At 38.9% G+C, this 15,919-nt stretch overlaps 1 protein-coding gene across 1 annotated transcript in view; it reads left to right on the top strand.

Moving 5' to 3' along the window:
• Positions 1 to 15,919, top strand: part of MDN1 (midasin AAA ATPase 1) — a 93,058-nt gene that overhangs the window by 46,682 nt on the left and 30,457 nt on the right. Inside the window, exons 50-69 of the mRNA XM_071548754.1 lie at positions 419 to 532; positions 1,323 to 1,455; positions 2,089 to 2,198; positions 2,870 to 3,003; positions 3,723 to 3,883; positions 4,233 to 4,353; positions 4,812 to 5,022; positions 5,152 to 5,383; positions 6,528 to 6,654; positions 7,517 to 7,687; positions 7,830 to 8,044; positions 8,141 to 8,522; positions 9,048 to 9,157; positions 10,278 to 10,974; positions 11,382 to 11,543; positions 12,244 to 12,517; positions 13,474 to 13,709; positions 14,369 to 14,464; positions 14,687 to 14,781; positions 15,491 to 15,615. Coding sequence (XP_071404855.1) covers positions 419 to 532; positions 1,323 to 1,455; positions 2,089 to 2,198; positions 2,870 to 3,003; positions 3,723 to 3,883; positions 4,233 to 4,353; positions 4,812 to 5,022; positions 5,152 to 5,383; positions 6,528 to 6,654; positions 7,517 to 7,687; positions 7,830 to 8,044; positions 8,141 to 8,522; positions 9,048 to 9,157; positions 10,278 to 10,974; positions 11,382 to 11,543; positions 12,244 to 12,517; positions 13,474 to 13,709; positions 14,369 to 14,464; positions 14,687 to 14,781; positions 15,491 to 15,615 — 3,906 coding nt within the window. The remainder of the gene's footprint in view (positions 1 to 418; positions 533 to 1,322; positions 1,456 to 2,088; positions 2,199 to 2,869; positions 3,004 to 3,722; positions 3,884 to 4,232; positions 4,354 to 4,811; positions 5,023 to 5,151; positions 5,384 to 6,527; positions 6,655 to 7,516; positions 7,688 to 7,829; positions 8,045 to 8,140; positions 8,523 to 9,047; positions 9,158 to 10,277; positions 10,975 to 11,381; positions 11,544 to 12,243; positions 12,518 to 13,473; positions 13,710 to 14,368; positions 14,465 to 14,686; positions 14,782 to 15,490; positions 15,616 to 15,919) is intronic.

Raw genomic sequence — 15,919 nt, 5'->3', positions numbered from 1 at the left:
TTCTCCTTTACTTTGCCATCTTTTCAGGCAAGTAGGTCTATAAACTAGAAAATACCTAGGAAATTACTTTAATTAAAAGCATGCTGTTTTTAATGGAAAAGAAGAAAACCCACAAGACTAGATGTACTGAAAGGAAGATTTGAAGGCATAACCTCATGAATTTTGACATGCCATATTTTTAATGACATGTGTGAATTATCACCAGTTTAACTAGAACTCTTCACTGGATTTATGTCTTCAGCTGTGACATTCTGACTGCTTTTAAGCTTGAAGCTAATACAGAATACTATCATCCAGCATATCCAGAGTGCATGCACAGATTTGATTCAGACTGCTTGTGCTGGCTCAGATGAAGTTATTTTTCTCCAATTGTATTAAATGCTCTTTTGTGCCTATATTCTCTCCTCTTCACCTACAGATACAGCGCGGATTCAGCTGGAAGCAGGGGCTGTAGCCCTTGGTTGTTTCTATGCCAGTCCTCTCTCCTCTGGAGTCAGTAACATGATCAAGTTGCTACAGCCAACTATGACAGGTACTTCTGAAAAAAAATTGATGCAAGACATTGGTGCTTCCATTATTTGTTCTCTGAACACACTGCAACCCTGCTTTTAGACAATATATGTAGCAAAGCAAAGGCTAATTTCTAAATATATGTTGCTGTTGTCATAAAATAACTTAAAACAGACATTCTTACTGTATAGAACTGCAAATATGGCAATTAAATGAATTCATACCATTCAAGTTAGATATGAGTGCTATGACCATGAGTCCTGGCTGTGTATCTGTGACCTAGATATATTCCTACAGCTCAGAGTTAAGCAATATTTTGAAGAGTGCTGCATATATCCTCTGCCTTTCTGACTTGATAGTTTAGGTGCCCTGTTTTTCCCCAGGATTTATTGTGTTAGCCCACCTGAAACCCATGTTGTGGCCTAAAATTTCCATTGGTGTTCTGTGGGCAGTTCAGGCGTGTGGTTTCCCTTCTAAGTTTGTTAGGTGCGTGAAAGCTCCATAGAGTGACACTGGACCTTTTACAGAAGGTCAGTGGTCTCTCACCAGGGCTGTGAGCTGGACCTGAGTTTCCTGTTTGGGTAGCCTGACTGCTGTTTGATTTACTGTCACTATTCTGTTTTACAGAACCTGCAGTCAACTTAATGTTTTTCTGTTTGGAGATCTGGAGTGAGAGTTTAAGACACTGCCTTCCTCTTAGGCTTCCTTCTTTCTTTCCCTGTTGTTCTTATGTAGGCAAGGGTGATCAAGAAAAGTCTTATACTGAGTAACGTTTCCACTGCTGTCCTGTCCTGTCTTGTCTGCCTTTCCAGATGAACATGTGATGCCACTGGACCCAAGATGGAATATGCAGTTTTTGGAGATCGTTAGAAATTCAGTGAACTTCGATACAGAAACGGAACATGCAGACCAGCTTCTAATTCTTTTGAAGTCTGCAGCAAATCGGTGGGTTACAAAAAAAACCCAACATGTAAAGACTGCCCAATGACTGTAATTAGTGCTGAGTGAACACTTGTGGTGTCTGCCAAATATGTTTTTAGGTTTTGATAGATGTGATCTAAAATACTAGGCAGAGTTTTTGTACAGGTGTTTAAATTCTTTGCTTCTGCTTTCTGTAGATGCATACTAAAACTGATCATTTAATATGGAAAGCAGAGCTCCCAGCATTCCATATAGGCTGCAGTACTTCAAGGACAAACCAGAACTGTAGGATAAAGCATTAAAGAGGCAAAAACAGCTGTGTGAAATCTTTGACAACATTTGAATTGTTGCCCTGCTTTTGGATTTGGAATGCTTTTCCTAATAAGAGTGAAAAATATACAGATTTTGACGTTGCAGCCTACAGGCTATGGTGTTGCATCTGTTAGTAACTCACTACTGTTTTGTTTCTGGAGAAGTCAGAAATCTGCTTTATGAAGCTTTCTTTCACAAAAACCATATTCAAGCAATTAGTTATGCTGCACTTTGTTCCTTTTCCATGATACAGTGAATGTAATATGTCACCTTGTAGTTCACCATTCCCATAAGGCTCAGGCTTTAAAACAGTACTGGATTTTAACAACTTTGTTTTTACTTCAGGGCAGTGTTATTTCTTGACCGGGGAAGAAGAAGTCACACTGAGAAGAATTTGATTGCCAGCAAGAAGCCAAGAAGCAGTGTCTTAAGAATGTCTGTAGATTTCCGCAAAAGTGGGTTGTATTTCACTATTCCTTTCAGTTTTTTACTCAATCTGAAATATAGCTAATTTGCAGTATTACAAAATGTGTGCTTTAAACTTGGTGTGTCCTGAGTGTGTGAAGAAAGAAATGAGTGAATATGAACCAGTCAGATGAGACTGATAAGGTATCTAACACATTATTCTTAAATTAGATATACCTTATTTATGTCCTGCCACTACTGGGTAATGACTGAATATAATTTCTCTCTTAATTGTCTAAACTTCAGGATAATGCTGTAGAGAAATTAGAATAGTGTTTTGTCTTTAGCTAGTAAGAAGACCCAAGTTCTTCAGATGTGTTTTTGTTTTATTTAAGTAGGAAGTTTTACTTCTAAAGCAAAGGATAGGAATTTAGTGATGAAGTTAGTGTGCTGCATAGAAGCAATTGATCAATGATTCCCTCATTATGGATTTTTTATATATACATATATGTATATTTATATGTAAAATGCAATAGAGTAATAGAGAATTGTGCAGATAGTCAAGAACTACTATTATTGCTTCAGTCTTGGAACTTTTCCGGTGGGTGGGGGTTCTTTCTCAGCCATGGAGAGGATCTAGTGATCAGAATTTGACTCTTATATGTCATGTGATGTGGCTGGAATGTTCAGTCTTTGCCTTTCTTTCTTCCCCAAACCTCAGATCCAGGAAGTTACAACTGTCTTCCTCATGCAGTTGTGGTCAACCTTGTTGCTTTCTTTGAACTTTGGGATGCATTCACACTTCACTGGTTGAAGTCTACTCAGGTGGCCTTAAGTGACGATGACATGCATGATGTGAGTAGACTTTGCGTAGTATAGGGAAGTTAAGCAAAATGAGATTTTGTGCAGAACACTATTTTGGGTTTCAGGGACCATGAAATAAAGCACAGTGGTTCTGTTGGTATTCAGAATATGCCTGACAGCAGGAAAATTGCTGTGTTTGTTTCAGTGCCTGTCTTCTCATTTCTTCTGTGTGAAACATAGGTTTGCAGCCTGCAGATAGTTGGAGTGGGAGTTATCTTACCGAAGTACACACCTGGGATGTAGGTAGTTGTGGAATTTGATCATCAAGCTTTCTAATGCCTGCTTAGGATGGCATGAATTGTGTTGTACAAGTGCCTGTTTTTCTCCACTGATGGTAAAGGAAGTATCCACATCTATCTGTGCTAAGAATATCTGAACCTGGACAGGTGCCGTGCAGTTCATGGAAGGGAGTGGTTCACTTCTCCTTCTCCCTTTTCAGACTGTGAATATAATTTTGCTGAAATCTTGACACTGTAGACTTGGTGCATGGATTGCTTGGGTTGGGCTTGCAGTTCCATCTGCCAGTAGAGCTGTGTGCCATTTTCAGAGAACCTATAGTTGAGTACTGGTTGTGTAACACTAAATACAAAACATTGTGGGAGTCTGAAGTTACTGCAAGTGATGGTGGTTTTGCTCTTTCTCTTGCTTGAAGTACCAAGTCTTCTGTAACGTGCAGCGGGGGTAAACCTGTAACCTTTTTGGCTTGTTAGATTTTATACTGCTTACTGTGGCGTGACCGATTCTGGGCAGTCTCTGACACTGTGACAGTGGATTCACCAGGGTTGTCACTTCTATCTCTGCACTGGCACTGGGTTATGAAATACCTAATTGACAGAATTCCTCAGATGCTTATTGGATCAGACCAGAACAAGTGAGTGGCTTTGTTTAGTGGCTCTTGGTTTGTTTCTGTTAAATCGTTGTATAAATTACTCTTTTCTTTAGTATTATAGCCAATTAGCAGTGTTTGCCATTAGTGTCCAAGTTGTGGCCCATTAGTGATGCAAGTACAGCATATTAAATAGCTGTTCATTTTTAAAATTCAGGGTTCCTAACATTGGGCTTCTGCTTGCTCAAATGATCATTTAGAATTTCTCTCCCTTTAATGAAAGATAAGAGAAGGGCTTGCCTTTCTTCTGCATCCTTTTGTCTTATTTCTCAACCTTCAGTTAACTGTGTGGGCTTTTTTCTCTCCCCATTCCTCCTTTTTTTTTGTCTGCAAGGATTTCCAGGGAAATTCAATCTGTTTCAAAGCAGATTCAGAGCTGTTTGGTCAACCCTGCTGGTATTTCTGCTAATATGAAGATATTACAGAAGTCTCTAAGAAGACCACTTCCCTTTAAGGTAGTTACTTTGTGGGACTCTGAAGAACATTAAGTGCTTACTAAAAACTTGAGATTTTTCTAAGCAAATGTGTTTAAATTGCAGATGTAAATTGCAGTTTCTTATAAGTGACAGTAGCTGCTTGTGTTTTTTATTATTTTGTGTATTTTATTGCCTCTGGTTTAGTTAAGTTGCCATGTTGAGGTATTGTTTGTCTGCATAATCTATGTGGTTTCTTAGTGAAGGAAAAAAACTCAACAACTTGACAAGGAGGAATTGTGGCCAACTGTTTCAATTTCTGTCTTCCTGCTGTAATGAATAGGGTTACCAAAAGATCGTTTAGTTGTTGTTGCAGGCTGGTTTATATATACTTGGACTTCAGTTGTGTGCATGTGAATTTGAATTCTGAGTTTTGACTGTAGTCACAAATACTGTTTTGTTAGTGCTGCTGAAACAAATTGTCCTTTCCACGTTTCCAGGATAAACTGGGCATGGAATGTTTCTCTCAGTTAAAAGTCCTCAGCAAACCACTTAACATCTTGGAGCTAAGATTGTCCTTTGGAGAAAGTAGATGGCAGGAAAAAATGTGCTGTCTGAAAATTGCTGCCACAGGAATGAGCATGAAGAAAGCATTGCTGCAAGCTGATGGCCTGATAATAAGAGCCAATCATTTAGAAGATGTTAATCTGGGTAGGTACCACTTTGGAAGAGCCCAACAGGATGATTTCTGTCGTCTCCTTTCTTTCTGTATATGTTAAATGTTCACTGGCAAGAAATACAGTATGTGCATTTACGTACTTCTTACATTCTGTCAAACAGGTCAGCTACAGATTTTTTTGCAAGCTGTGCATTCACACCTGAGAGCAAAAGGAGTTAGAGATAGTCGTTCAGAAGAAAGGTTTCCTGAAGACACCATCTCCAGCCAGTTAGATCCTGCCTTGCTAAACCAGCTCTGCAGTCAGGTTCAGCTGTGGCCTGCAATGGAATACTTAGGTGTCCTCTGGCAGTACAAACTGACAGCAGATTATGTGGCCAAGACTTGTGCAAGAAGGTAAGAAGAAGGCTGGAGAAAGTCCTATATTCCTTTCATGAGATTCAGGATCCCTGGCTAGAACTTGTAACTTTGGTGCTTTACATCTGCATGTAAATCTCTGTGTGTACATATATGTAATAGATATATATATATATATTTATATAGCTGTCTGTATGTGCATGTATATCTGTGTAGTACACAAATATGTGTAATTGTGTATACAAATGCATGTGCACTCTTTGTCTGCATGCAGAATTGACCTTGGGCAAATATAAAAAGAAGCAGCAGAGAAACGGTTTAGTGTTATATTGAGAAAGTATTTTTTTTCTATTCTAGCTTACTTTACTGAGACAAATACAGGAATGCTTATGTCCCAGGCCCTGAAAGTAAACACATGAGACTCCAGAAATTGCTTTATTAGTGGGTAGAATTGATTACAGATAAAGGAAAACAAACCTTTTATGTAGTAAATGGCACATAGCATTTTTCTTTTGGAAATACATATTTGCCTTTTAATGAAATAGAAAACTCTTCATATTTGGAGTCAACATGAAGATGTTTTTCACTATGTTGTTGGGGGCTACTGCAGAAAAACTGAAATACACCTGAAGATGAAGAAAGTACACTGGCTTGCAGGCTTCCTTTTGTGTAAACTCTGCACACATAGAATCATAGTTTAAATTAACAATATTAATTTAAAAAGTGTTAATGTTGTTTTAAGGGGCCAAGTATTTATTTTTTTTGTCTGGCTTACCATTCCTTAAGAGAGCTGGGGTTTTTTATGGATTTCAGTGAAAGTCATTTTCAGTGCGACCAGACTCTTAGAATCACTGGTTCACTCTTGAAGTCAGCAAAGCTCTGATCTTTCACAAAAACTATAAATCTAGAAAAGAGTTTGTATATTTTGCTGAACATGTAGCTTGTAGCTACAGGAGTTTCCACTTCTTACTCTTTTTCTTGTGTTTAAATTTTGTCATCTTTGAAAAATTCAAGAGTTTTAGGTGTTATTTGAGTGCTTGTTCTTCTCCAGTGTTTGAAATGCTGTTGTTTTAACCTTTCAGTGACTTCGCCTGCCATTGTCAATTTGTTTTACTATCAGAATAATTTATTTTGTGTGCCATGCTTAAGCATTACTGAGGTTGTATTTTTTTACCTGCTACAGGGAGAACTGCAGCCCAGAGCTAAGTGCGCGTTCAGATGTAGCTCAGTTTATAGCTTTTTGTCTGAAGATGACACCAGCTGCTTCTCATCAGCTCTCTGGACTGTGGCACTTGTTACACCTTAATGAGGTAAGGACAAGTTTGAGTTTAATTAACCTTGCAGAAGTTTTCAGCAGATTGTTCAAAATATGTACATCTCTAAGATTCTTGACATGCAGTTTTTCTACCTGTGCCTGAGAAAAACTTCCTTCTTTTAGTAAGGAAGGCTATTAGCTGTGAGCCTTTAGAAAATGTAATTAAAACACAGCATTAAAACATAAATAAAATACAACAAAGTCGTGAATAACAGTTCTGTATGATCCAGTTTGGTAGCATTGTTCCATTCATCCATCTGTGACCTAATGGAAAACAGGAAATTGTTTGAGTGGCAGGTGCCAGCTTGGTGGTATCTGTATTCAAAGTAACTTTATGCTGAAAAATACTTACCTCTGTTCCTGTGCATCTCAGGTTTTTTTTGCTCTGGGTTGCAAATTGAATAGACTAATAAAGTTTTGATGCATTTTCTGTAGAGCATCTAATAACTGTGTCTAACATTTATGATACAGTGATTGTGTTCCCATAAAGCACAGTAAACCACAAGTTCACTTTAAATGCTTTGGAGCAGAGTTTCAAATAGCTTTATCTCTTTCATACTACTGCACCCTTGTGTATTGTGACAAAAAGTTGCTCAGTCAAAGACTAGAGGCTGTATTCTACCAGCTTGCTTGAAAACATGCTGCATGTTTCACAGACAGGAGACAGTGTCTCTTCAGGAAGCGTACTCTTTCCTTGAGAAGAGATGCAAACAAATACTATGTGAATTTGAAAAGGATCTAGAGGAATATCTTGTACTATCTGTACTGAAAAACAGTATCGTACTTTGTGTGTGTGTGCTTAATTCACTTTTGCTCCCATACATTATTCTCACCTTCAGATTTTTCTTTCTCCTCAGGTATCCCTTGAAGAAATGTCTGTTCTGTCATCTCAGCTAGTTAGTGCTGTGTTTGCATCCTTTTGGAACAGTACTTTCACCATGGACCCAGACTACTGGTTGACATGGAGGCCACTGCCTGCAACAGAGGAAAAGAACTTTCCTACATCTCACATGAACCGTTCCATGAAGGTTTGTCTCTTTGACCTAATCAAACTCTAGACTGAATACTCTCATTGAATAATTCAAGAGTTTTCTAAAGCAGTATTTTAAGTTCTAGCTTAGTAAGTGCAAGTTGCATCTGAACAATCTAACTCTTAATCTCTTAATTTAGGGCCCAGGCATATTGACCAGAGCCGTATTCTCAAAGTGCTTCTTTGAAATTCTAACTAGCAGCAGCAAGACAAGCCAGTGGGATGTGAGTGGGCTGCCTGTTCTGTCGTCATCCCATGTAACTCTGGGAGAATGGATGGATAGAGCAAAGCAGCTTCACAAAGTCAACACTGCACTGTGGACCAATCTGGCTGTCTCTTCAACAGCAGATTTTAGGTATTAAGACCTCTCTTCCACACAGGTTATTAAAATTGAGCATGTTATAGAAGCTTGCTTACCATGTGTAAATTTCTCCCATTCCTTTTCCTCCAGACACACAGATGCTAGACTACAAGGAATCATGATAGGCAGACAACTCTCTGCTCTGGTAGATCTGGTTCCAGTGGATCTTCAAGAAGAATTTATGGAGTGCTGTGAAAAGCTCTGCCTGAAGGATCCTGTTGCCTATGAGTACCTTCTCAAGATACTTGGAAGCATCTCTGATCAGAAGTTACTTCCTAAAGAATTCCTGTTCCTTCTGCTAACTTGCTTGCATCAGTTCTATGGGGAAGGGCTTGAAGAGTTACCAGAGACAGCTTGGCGAGGAAGTCTCTGGGTGATTATTGGTTTGGTGCAGATCCAGGTGTGGCTTCCGCAGACCAGGTTTGATCCAGCTGTTAAAAGAGAATACAAGCTCAAGTATGCAAAAGAAGAGGTGAATATGGAAGTGAATTGGCTTTTACCTTTGTAATGTGTAAAATCACTGCAGAGGAGTTTGGCTTGGGTGTTTTGGGGCAAATATTTGGTCATGATTTTTAAACTATACAGTTAGAACTTGTTTAACGGCATTTAAATGCCTCCCTGACATCCGATCCCGTCAGATCTCGGAAGCTAAGCAGGGTCAGCCCCGGATTAATACTTGGATGGGAGACCTCCTGGGAAATGCCGGGTGCTATAGGTTCTAGTCCTGAGGACTTCACTGGCACTGTCCAAGCTCGCTCGGCCGTGGCAGATGAACCTCAGGACTTAAATGGTGGGGCCAGTTCTGCGCACGCTGAGCCTCACCTAAAATCCACTGCGCAGGCTGGAAGGGCACACCCACGTGGGGACAGCCCTTCCCAAATCTTCGTTCGCGAAGCTGAGCCACACACAGAACTTCTTTTAATGTCTAAGAAGGTGATGTACCTTTGTGATTACCAAAATCAGAACCTCTGTGAATGGTTTATTCTTTCCTTTTTAGTTATATCAGCTGGAATGTGAATGGAAAACATACAATTTTTCCTCCCAGCTGCATACGGGAAAAAGTATTGAGGATGAAGCAGTAAGCAACTATGTTCATCCACATATCAGGTAACATCCAGGCACTGAACTTACCTCTTTTGGATTCGACATGTCATCTTTGTATATTCAGGCTCTGAAGATTTTCTCTTGAGTTTTACGATTTTCTGTCTTTCTGTAGAAACAGAATTGCTGATTTTAAAGTATCAATTTTCATACTGAGGTGGGAAAGAAAAATGCTGGAGCCATGCTGTTTACTTGCTGTGATTAAGCAATTGTCTGTACCCTCTTTGTACTGCTGTAAATAGAACAATTCAAGGACGTGGCCTTCATATATTGATAAAGTTGAAGCCATGCCGAGAAGCAAAATAAAGCCATACATCCAAATTGCAGTACCTTCTTTAAAATGCGATGTTATCAATTAGTTGAAATGAGATGGATTGTGTGTCTGTCATTGTAGCTCCTTGAGGCCTTTCTGCATCCCACTGCTATTTTGCAGAGTTCAACTGATTTTACAGGAGATAAATCTCCATATGTGTATTTTAGCACTAGCCTTTGCCTGCAGTGCTGTGGATGAATTAAATTTCTTGCCACGTGAAGTATGCTGTTGGCATTCAGAATTTGTAGCCATTGTTACTTTGTTGGGGTTGGTTTTTGTGGTGGTGGTGTTTTGGGTTTTGGGCTTTTATCTGAGGAACTTGAGAAGGAAATTTTAAGTGAACAGACCTTTTTCCTTTGTGCAAGTTTCAAGGTGTTCTCCTTGTACATGGAGTTAAAAACTGTCTATTATGATTTTCTACTATTAATGGAAGTTTTTGATTTCAGTATTATACATGGAGGATCTGGTAGTTCTACACTATTGCTTAAAGAGAATGATAGTCATTGAAAGCAGGTTCTGAATGGCTGAGTTTTATCAATTTTCTTGCAGTGATGTTATTTTTCTAAATGCTTACAAAGCTGTCAGGTAGCAAGCAAAGAAGTGACTGAAGTTTATTGAAGTGGGGGGAAGAAATGTACATGTGCATGCTATAAGGGTGTCCCTTGTTTTTTCCTTATTTTATGATTCACACAAACTAACAGAACATTTCTGATGAATCTTATTATGTGTTTAATTGTTATGTTAATTATATTTAAACAAGTTTATATGAAACATGTTGCTATGTCTAAACTAATAATTTTTATTTCTTAACAGACTGTTGCATGAAAGAATGCAAAAGTTGAAGGAGCAAATAAGCAGTCTTTCTAGAAAAAAGGCCTTCAGGCCTCCAGCTCCTCTGTATGACTGCTTATACCAGGAGGCTCACCAGTACATCAACAGCATAGCACAAGTTTCTTCAGTCCAAGATCTTCTGACCCGCCTTCTGCAGTTTCTCCGTGGAGAAAGACCTAAATCACTCCAGGCAGTACAAAACCTGTTAAATGAAGAAGCATCGTGGCAACAATCCCACCATCACTTTAGAAAACACCTGGCAGAGGAGTATGCTGTATTCCCTGATGCCATCATTCCACTGCAAGCTGCCATCCTACAGCTGCAACATGGCATGCGATTAGTGGCTTCTGAAGTTTATGCAATGCTCCAGAGTTTCATGTGTCCAGCTGATCTTACCAACCTCCTCAATTCTCTGTTGACATTTCCTTCTGTTGGCCGTGCCTTCCCCACCTACTTTGCTCGGGCAGAAATTTTATGCTCAGTGAATTCAGTTGAGGTCCTCCATGGACTTAAAAAGTTTTCTATGAAGCACTCTGAAGGGGAATCTGAGGGAGCTGAGCAGCCTTGCCCAACTCTGGAACAGCTCCTAGTGAATGCTTTGTTGCATCTTCGATGCCACATACTCTCCAGAGGAGAGATGGACCAGAAGTCTCTGCAGCTTTTCAGACATCTATGTCAGGTAACATTTGGATGCTGGTATCTAGGATTCTTGTACTGAACTAACTTGTCACCTGTTCAAGGATCTCTTAAAGCAGGTCTGGAGGAGGGCCCACAGATACCATCAGAGGGCTGGAACGCCCTCCTGTGAAGACAGGCTGACAAAGCAAACTTTGTAGAGGCTTTCTTCATAAAATGCTTGAGAAGAAAGCCCAGAACTTGGCCAAGCACTCTGTGGCATACTACTGTCTTTGCATTTTCCTTTATTAGTGTGTTGAGAGGGCAGTTCTCAAACCTTAGATGGCTTTGATTTATACTGTTGTAGACTGTAGAGAAGAGCCAAGCAAAATAGATGCTGCCCTTTGATGAAATATGAAGTTATTTTGAACACTAACTAGTATAAAAGCATACTGCTTTGTGTTTCCATAGGCAATTGTAAATGAGTGGGATGAACAGGAACGCCGTGCCCAAGAGCAGGAGGCAATGGAACACAGTCTGTACAGATACAGAAGTAAAAGTCATGGGAAAGGACAGAGTGAGGAAGAGGAGGAAGAAGAAGAATTTAGAAAGAGATTTCCTTTTCATGAAAAGGTAATAACTCTAACTCTGTAAAGAAATACAATAATTACATCTGAAGTAGCTCCTGAAAATACATGCTATAAATAATATGAGGAATCAAACTGTTTTTCCTTTATCCAAAAGCAAAATGTGGGGCAGATTTTGATAGATAGTAAGTAATGTGCTTTTAGCTTACTTTACCTTTTGGGTTAAGAAAGTGTTTCAAATTTAACTTCTGGACTTGAAGCATGCTGTGGTTCAAATGAACAATCCCAAGTTATTTGAGTGACAACATAATTAGTTATTTGTTGTAAAATTCTGGAATTCCATTACTTTAGCAAGTAAGGTCATATGAGGTTCTATTACCTGGGGAGAAGGTTAATCTCTTTGATTAAATAAAGCAGCTGGGATGTAGCAGTTTAGGTCTTCAAACCACCACACAGCATTTGGGTGTTTTATCAGTTGACATAGCTGCTGATGCTTTTTCTGCAAGAGTTTTAGTTGGCAGCTGGTCAAGGATCACTGTACTGCACTCTTGCCTGCTGTGGTTATGCTCTGAAGTGTTCTGTTTCATGCTCACATCTGGGCTGTGAGGCACATCTTGTATCTATTGGGTACCAGTGGCAAACCATTAGCATGTCATTGCAATGCCAAAAAGTGCAAAAATGGAGATGGAGAGAAGGCATTAAAGGAAGAAATTATAATTTACCTTTGATTATTATGTAATTTGCAGGACTTTGAAGATATCACAGCTCAGCCAAGCCTAGAAGAGAAAATGGAAACTGAAGAGCCATCAGAAGACGACTTGAAAGTTGACAGAGCCCTCTTGTCCAAGAGCTCTATGCAAACAGTAATGATGGTTCATCAACAATTGTGCTTAAACTTTGCTCGATCCCTGTGGTATCAACAGAGGTTGCCTTCTCATCAAGCCAAGCATTACTTCAGTACCTTTATTTCCTGCTATCAGACTGGTGCATGCCTGGTGTCGCAATTATATCCTTTAATTGGTAAGATTGCTGGCAGTATTTCAGATGTGCAGGTTTAGCTTTGTAATGATTTGCTTCAAATTAATTGCATTACAGTCAGGAAACGTGGGGAGAATGCGCAAAACAGAATTTTTCTTTTCTAAAGAATTTGTCCCATGTTCACAATTGTCTCTTGACATGCTTCAGTTTTTATTCTTTTATGGATTTTTTTTGCATTCAATTTGGCAATATATAAGACCAACACAGTTTAAAAAGAAATTGAATGCTAAGTGAAAGTTAGATCACATGGATCTATGGATCTGCATAGTCCTGTGGAAGATGATACACTTGCAGAAATTTCCAAGAAACACAATTTGCATAGAAGTTCATTAAAAAATTGGTTTAAATGTAGCTTATATATATAATTGAAAAAGAAAAAGGGTGGAGTTTTGTTTTGGGGTTTGTTGTCGTGTCCCCCTTCCCCCCGAATTTTGGCACACTTGATGTGTAAATCATTTTAACAATGTGCAAGACCTCAGGATCATCACTTTTCAAAGCAGAGCTATGTATTTCAGTTCTGATCTAATAAATGTATGTGTGCAATTAGGGGCTGATGTTTCTACAGTACCTTTTTTTTGTGTTCATACCTGAGTTGTAATGTATATGGGGGTTTTTTTGTATTTTGGGTTACTTTTCCACAGAGTCTTGCTACTAATTTTGTAGTAATACTTGCTTGATGTGAATTATGCACAGAGGAACTGTGTTCTGACAGGATCATAGCCCGCCTTTGGGATGCTGATTTTACTTTTATTGAAAAAAATGATAAAACAGAGAATACAAACTCTAATCTCTTTTGCTCCATGCTCTCATCTCATTGTTTGAGTGGCATAGTCTAACGTGCTAAGGCTTGGGATACAGGGGGAAAAAAAACAATTTCACCTATTCAACTGAAAGAAGAGTTAGTTGCATGTGTGATGTCTTCCTTACTTGTTTCCTAGGTGCTGAAATGAATGATAGTCTTTTGGGAAGCCAGCTTCTACTTAGCACTCTTCTTCGCAATACGTTTTTTGAGGAATTAACATCAGATCTTGTGCTGCAGCAAGATGGCCCTTATGACTTCTACCAGCATCCTAATATTCAGCAAGTCCGTCAGTGCCAACCTGTACTTGATAATTTTGCTAAAGAAATAAATGGGCTACTGCAGGAATGGCCAGAGCATCCAGTACTCGTGCAGGTCGAAACACCTCAACAAATATTTGGGGGAAACTGGAGCATTTTAGGATTGCGTTTATGTATAAATATGTGTATAGATAAGCATAGACATGTGGATAGACATTCGTATGCTTGCCTAGATGTTGTCTGTATTACTTATGTAGATGTTTTGAAATCATACCTCTTTATTCATAAGAGGTATTAGGTATTATTAGCTGTTCTGTTATGAAATATTAAGTGGTATTCTGCCTACTCTCATCTTAGAGCTTTAAGCAATCTTCAGTCTGCCATAGCTCAAAGATCCTTGATGTCTTTTGCTGTTTGTCCTCCTGGTTTTTTTCCAAAGTTCTTTAGAATGCCTATTTTTAGTCCCACTTACGGGACCTGTGTGACTATCAAGTTGCATTTGTTAGAGTAATACAGAAACTCGGATTCTACTGGCACTCTTTGCATTAGGTCATTTGTGCTCCTTTCCCCAAGTTGCACTGGTCTTCACTGAACTACTAGTGAGCTTATACTAAACTGGGAAAGTAGTTTAAAAATGAAAAATAAAAAAACAAACTAAATCATTCTTACCTCCTGCAGGGGAGGGTTACACAAATACAAATTAGCTCAACTTCATGACTGCTTTTGTTGAAAAGCCATTGCTGTAGGTTGAATGCTTGTGTTTTCATTCTGCAGCTGTTAGTTGTGATGGACAGAATCCGGGGTTTTCCTCTCTCTAGTCCTCTTTCTAAGTTCCTGAATGGCTTGGAGATTCTTCTTGCAAAAGCACAGGTAAGAAAAAAGCTAAGAGGAAGTTTCATTTTCTCTTTCACACTTCTTTATTTCTATGGGTACTATATTTTTAAAATGAAAGCTGTGTGCTTGCCAGGATTTGAAGGAAGTGAGCCTGCTCCATGCTGAAAGTTTAAAGTAATCCAGAGTACTGCAATCAGCCTTGCTGTGCAAGGACTAATTTCTGTCTTTGTTTAAAGGGGACCTTTTTTGTTTTTCCAGGACTGGGAGGAAAATGCTAGTCGAGCTTTGTCCTTGCGGAAACATCTTGATTTGGTCACAAAACTGATTATTCAGTGGCGTAAATTGGAGTTGAAGTAAGAACTGTCCTTCCATACTGCTTTTTCATAGAGACTGTAAGCTTTCATCATCTCCATACGGAGGCACATTCTGATGCCAAATTGCCTTAATCGTGGAAAATGCTTCTATGTGCTTGTCCTAGTAAAAATGTGTGGGGAAAATAAAAAAACCCAAACAACTAGCAGCTGTAGTGGTTCAGAATGAGCATGTCCAGCCCATGGTGACCCTATGTATTTGTCTCAGGAGAGGAGGAGAAGCTGGACAGAACTACAGTATTTCATCTGAGTATTTTCTCAGCGCTCTCCTGTTATCATCCTAGGGTTTACTGAGCCTGCAGTGTTTTGTCTGTTTAACAACCCTCATAAAATTTTCCTTACAAATTCTTGTCCAGTTTCTTATTAAGACCATGTGAAATTTTTATAGCCACAGTATGCCACAATAAGAATTTTCTGAGTCTGCCTCAAGTTTGGCACAAAAGAAACTTCTGAACCTCCTCTGATGTTTTATTTTACCATCTCTAGTTTCCTCCATTTCTTCTCTCATATTTAATAATATTGGCAAAACAGTAATCCTCAAGAGTTGAATGTATATATAAAGCATATGTGCAGATTTTTCCATCAGTTTAGTAGCAACAGAGAATAAAGAATTTTTTGTTTTGAGGCCCAAACTGCACACAACATTTTTGCCTTATTTTTTTGCTTTTCTCCCCTTCCTTATTGTTTTCAGTTGCTGGTCAGTAAGTTTGGATAACGTTATGAAGCAACATGTAGAGAAATCCACAAAGCACTGGTTCTCAATCTATCAGATGATTGAGAAGTATGTTCAAGAACAGACAGAGGCAACTACAGAAGGTAAGTGCTGGCCTTAAAATGAATGTGTGATGCAGTTCTAGCAGTTACTAAGGATGCATGATAAAGGTGCAAAATGCCAGAATTTGACAATGCACTTTCAAATGTAGTTCTTTGCCCTACAATAAATTTTATGACTGTATAAGGTCTTCTATATGGAGTAAACTTTGCTTGTGTGTATTTCTGAAACCACCTGTGGTTCATAGAGCCAACACTGTATATGGTCTAAAGAAAAAAGATATCTAAAAAGCGTCTGAAAGAATGCACAACTGTGGCAGCTGTGCATCATGCACATGAAAACATTTCA

This window comes from Pithys albifrons, chromosome 2 (genome assembly GCF_047495875.1).
Source record: "Pithys albifrons albifrons isolate INPA30051 chromosome 2, PitAlb_v1, whole genome shotgun sequence".
Lineage (NCBI taxonomy): Eukaryota > Metazoa > Chordata > Aves > Passeriformes > Thamnophilidae > Pithys > Pithys albifrons.
Note: the sequence above shows the minus strand (reverse complement) of the source record. Positions and strands in the feature narration are given on the sequence as shown.